At 57.7% G+C, this 4,183-nt stretch overlaps 1 protein-coding gene across 2 annotated transcripts in view; it reads left to right on the forward strand.

The window, feature by feature from the left end:
- Nucleotides 1-3,565: 3,565 nt before the first annotated feature.
- Nucleotides 3,566-4,183, forward strand: part of NPTN (neuroplastin) — a 35,596-nt gene continuing 34,978 nt past the window's right edge. For both annotated transcript variants that reach the window (XM_057386385.1, XM_057386386.1), the window contains exon 1: nt 3,566-3,795. In XM_057386385.1, the coding sequence (XP_057242368.1) occupies nt 3,708-3,795 (88 nt within the window). In that variant the 5' untranslated portion in view covers nt 3,566-3,707. The remainder of the gene's footprint in view (nt 3,796-4,183) is intronic.

The following is a 4,183-nucleotide window of genomic DNA, read 5'->3' on the forward strand; positions in this document are numbered from 1 at the left end:
TTTTTTTTTTTTCTTCCTCTTTGCTAGTCTGGCTTCCAGGATTTTCTGTCTTCCTCATTGACCTCCTCATTCTGGAGGAATAAGCAGGGAATAATCAAAATTGAGATCCCCCCAGGTGAAAAGATGGGTTTTGATCAAAGGGAAAACGCAGGGATTGGAAAAGTTCGACGTGAATTTTCCCTGGCACTCCTGAAGGCAGGAAACACCATCCCCTCAGGAGCCAAACACATCACCCTGCTCACAATCTGTTGGAATACTGGTGTTTTCCTCACCACCAAGCCACTGTCTTGGATCTGGYGCTGGCAAATCCCCTTTTCCTGCCTAACTCCAGCTGCAAGAGGATTCCCTCACCCGTGGAAGAACTAGAGGGGTTTTTCTGGCCACAGTTTATAAGGCTGGGTACCTGAGAACTGCAGAAATAATTTTTTTTTTTCTGTAAATATTGGGGATTTGTAGGAACTTTGAGCTCCGAGAGGCTTTAGGTCAGATCCATGAGGTTTTGGGGACTGGCCCGGGTCTTTCTGCTCTGTTTTTTTGTGCTGYAGGATCACAAATCCACGGATCAGCTCCGTGTAGAGCCCTCATTCCCTGCCTTGGGAACAACTTCCAACAGGAGCCTGAAGCTCCAGGGCAGCGTCCCAGGCTTGTCCCCGAGGCAGAGGAACACGAGTGRCAGCTGAATTATGCAACTGTAGGGAAAAAACTCCAGCAAAACTGGTGACAGAGAGAGGGGGGAGAAAAATTCCTGCTGCTAAACTGGGCTCGGGCCTCTGGCAGTGTGAGTCACCCGGAGCTGCCATGGTTACCGTGGAGCAGGGATTACTGTGCGGATCCAGAGCCCGCTCCCAAGCAGGCACGGCGCTCTCCAGCTCCAAACTTGGAAAACGGGAGCTGGAGGTGAGGCCTGAGAGCGAGTGGGTGTCAGCAAGGAGCAGAGTGGTGGTAAAATCCCGGGAAAACAGCGGGCAAAGAGCGGCACGAGGAGCAGCGCTGTGTAAAACCTGTATTTCTGGGTTTTTTGGTTTGTTTTTTTTTTTTTTTTTTTTTTTGCACGGGCTGCTGTCACAATTGTTCCACGGAGAAGGGGGAAGCGAGAGAGAGAAAAAGCAGAGCAGTGTCACGCAGATGAATCAGCTGGCACCACCAGTGAGTCATGGAAATGCACCATGGAAATTCTCCAGCGCGGTGGGATCTCGGAGGATCGGCACACCCGGCATCCTCGGGAAGCCGCGGGCAGCTGGGGTGACGTAGGGCAAAAAAAAAAATCCTGCTCCTCACGTGTGACCTCGCCCTGCCCGCCTGCTCCCAGTCCCCGAGTGATCTGGGCAGGGTTTTCATGGAAAAGAAGTGACTGATCCTGGTTTTCCATGAGTCACAGCGGCAATAAAAGGACGTGGAGCCTGTTTGGCGATGATCAGCTGAGCCAGACCTGGTTAGGGTGGAGGAGGAGGGATTCAAAGTCGAGAAACCAGGGCAGTTGGGGATGTCCCCACAGTGCTGCACCCACCCCACAGACACATCGTGCCCCACACCAGTGAAAAAGGACTCTGCAGAAAGCTGAAAATCTGGTTTTGAGCGATTTTCAGCATTTTTTTCCTTCTCTGCTGGTCTGTCCCGTGATCTACAAACCTCAATATCTCCCTGCTGTCAGCCAGGTTCACTGGTACAGAACAAAGCAAGAGCAAAGAGTAAATCTGACCTGGCACCAGTGATTTATGACATGAAAATAAGGAAGAGCCACCCAAAGCTCACCAACAGCCAATTTCCAGCATGCTTGGCTTGTCCAGCCAYCCAGGAGCGAGTTTTGTGCTTTTTCCTCACAATCTACTGCTAACGCAGAGCAAACACCTTTGCTTCATGAAGCCTCAATTTCCTACTTGTGCAAAAATGACATGGGCCTTGAAAATTTTTTATATGGAAGCATAGAAATGATGGATAAAATGCTGTTTAAAATTATTTTGGTCTTTGTGGGTGCATGGACCTGAAGCTGAACAATTTGGGGTGGAATTTGGGTTCCTCTGACACKCTGCGTCCCCTGCGGAACAGCACAGAAAATCCTGAAACTGAGTATGAACAGAACCAAACATCAACTCTTACATTGTATTTGCCAGTGTTTCATGCCCATGAAGAACAGAAGGAAAGAGGAGCGTGGTGCTCCTCACACTGCAGCCAGAGCGGCTCCACCATGGCATCCCTGAGGGGATGGGCTCCTCATGTGGGCTCCACCATGGTGTCCCTGAGGAGATGGTGGGCTCTGCCATGGCGTCCCTGAGGGGAGACCGCTCAGGCGGGCTCTGCCATGACACCCTCAGTGCTCCTGAGGGGATGGTTCCCTCAGGTGGGCTCTGCCATGGCATCCCTGAGGTGGGGATCTGCCATGGTGCCTTTGAGGGGACAGCTCCCTCAGGAGGTGCTCCACCATGGCGCCCTCATTGCCCCTCAGGGGAAGATGGTACCTGATGGTTCTCTCAGGTGGGCTCTGCCATGGTGTTTGCAGGGATTGCTCCCTCAGATGGGCTCCGCCATCATGCCCTCAATACCCCTGAGGGGACAGTTACCTCAGGCGGGCTCTGCCACGGTGCCCCTTCAGGGCCCTGCTGTGGCACCTCTGAGGGGTTGGAGTTCAGAGAAGTGACTCGGCCATCATGCCCTCAATGCCCCTGAGGGGAGGCTGCTCAGGTGGGCTCCACCATGGCACCTCTGAAGGCACAGACCCCTCAGGCAGGCTCTGCCATGGTGCCTCTGAGGGGACAGTTCCTTTGGGAAGGGCTCCGCCATGGCACCGAGTGTCACTGCCTCAGCTGGACTTCAACATGCTGTCCACAGSAAAGGATCCCTCAGGAGAGCTCTGTCATTGGGCCCCCAGTGCCCCTCACGCAGGTTCTGCCATGGCGTCCCTGAGTAGGGGATTCACCACGATGCCTCTGAGGGGAAGGTTCCCTCAGAAGGGACTCTGCCATGGTGTCCCTGAGGGGATGGATCCCTCTAGAGAGGCTCCACCATGGCACCCTCAGTGCCTCAGAGGGGACAGGTTCCCCAAGTGGGCTTTGCCATGGCGTCCCTGAGGAGGGGCCCCGCCATGGTGCCTCCGGGTGCAAGGACGGATTGCTAAGTAGGGGCTCCACCACCACGCCCTCGACAGAAAGCTGCCTGAGGTACGAGCCACCATCGCGCCCTCAGYGCCTCTGAGACACTTCCCTCAGGCGAGCTCCACCATGGTGCTCCTGAAAGGACGGTTCCCTCAGACGAGCTCCGCCATCGGGGCCCTGAGGGSACGGTTCCCTCAGGCGGGCTCCGCCATTGTGCCCCGAGGGGAAGCTGCCTCAGGCGGACTCCGCCATGGCGCCCGAGGGCACGGCAGAAAGAACAGGGGACAGCTCCCCGCCGCCCGCTCGGGAGCTCGGCAAGGAAGGGAAGCGGCGGGCCGGAGGCCGCGTCGGCGCTGAGGAGAACGGGCTGAACGGCACCAACATGGCGGCGAGGGGCGGGGGAGAAGGACGCTGACACCGCCTCCCCCTTCTCCCGTCCCCTCCCCGGCGGCGTCGCCCCCCGCCCCCGGCAGCTCTCGCGAGAGCGGGCGCTGCGCTGCGGTAGGAGGTCGGCGGAGAAGGACGGACGGAGCCTCCGCCGCTCCCGCCGCCGCCTCGCCCTCCTCACCTTCCTCCTCCTCCTCTTCCTCCTCCTCCTCCTGCCCCTGCCTCGGGAGGATGCCGCGCTCCGGGCCGCTCCCCGCCGCCTTCTCGCTGCTCCTGGCGACGGCCGCGCTGCTGCCGGGACCCGCCGCGGCGCAAAGCGGTAAGAGAGGGCGGCGGCGGGGGGAGCGGGCGGGGGGGGCGCGTTGCTATGGCGGCGGGTGCGCTGTGGGCAACTCCGCGGGCGGGGGGGGCGACCCGGGCTTTGGGGGGAATCCCTCGTGTTTTGGGGCCCCTCGGGGGAAGGGAGAAAAGGGGGAAGGAGGAGAAAGGGGGGAGGACAGGCTGCCCCCCCTCCCCGGCTCCTCCTGAGGCGCTTCATGCCACCGGTAAAATGGAACATCTCCTCATCTCCTCCCGCCTACTGAACCTGCATCTGCCGGGCCGCCTTAAATCATTTATAATGCAATAAACCCCGTAGTTCCTTAGCAACTGGAGAGGTCCTTCTGATAGGAGCGTAAAAGAAGGAATTGAAAAAAAAAAAAAAAGGG

The sequence above is a fragment of the Malurus melanocephalus genome, unplaced genomic scaffold (assembly GCF_030028575.1).
Source record: "Malurus melanocephalus ecotype Western Australia unplaced genomic scaffold, MMel_1.1 scaffold_960, whole genome shotgun sequence".
NCBI lineage: Eukaryota > Metazoa > Chordata > Aves > Passeriformes > Maluridae > Malurus > Malurus melanocephalus.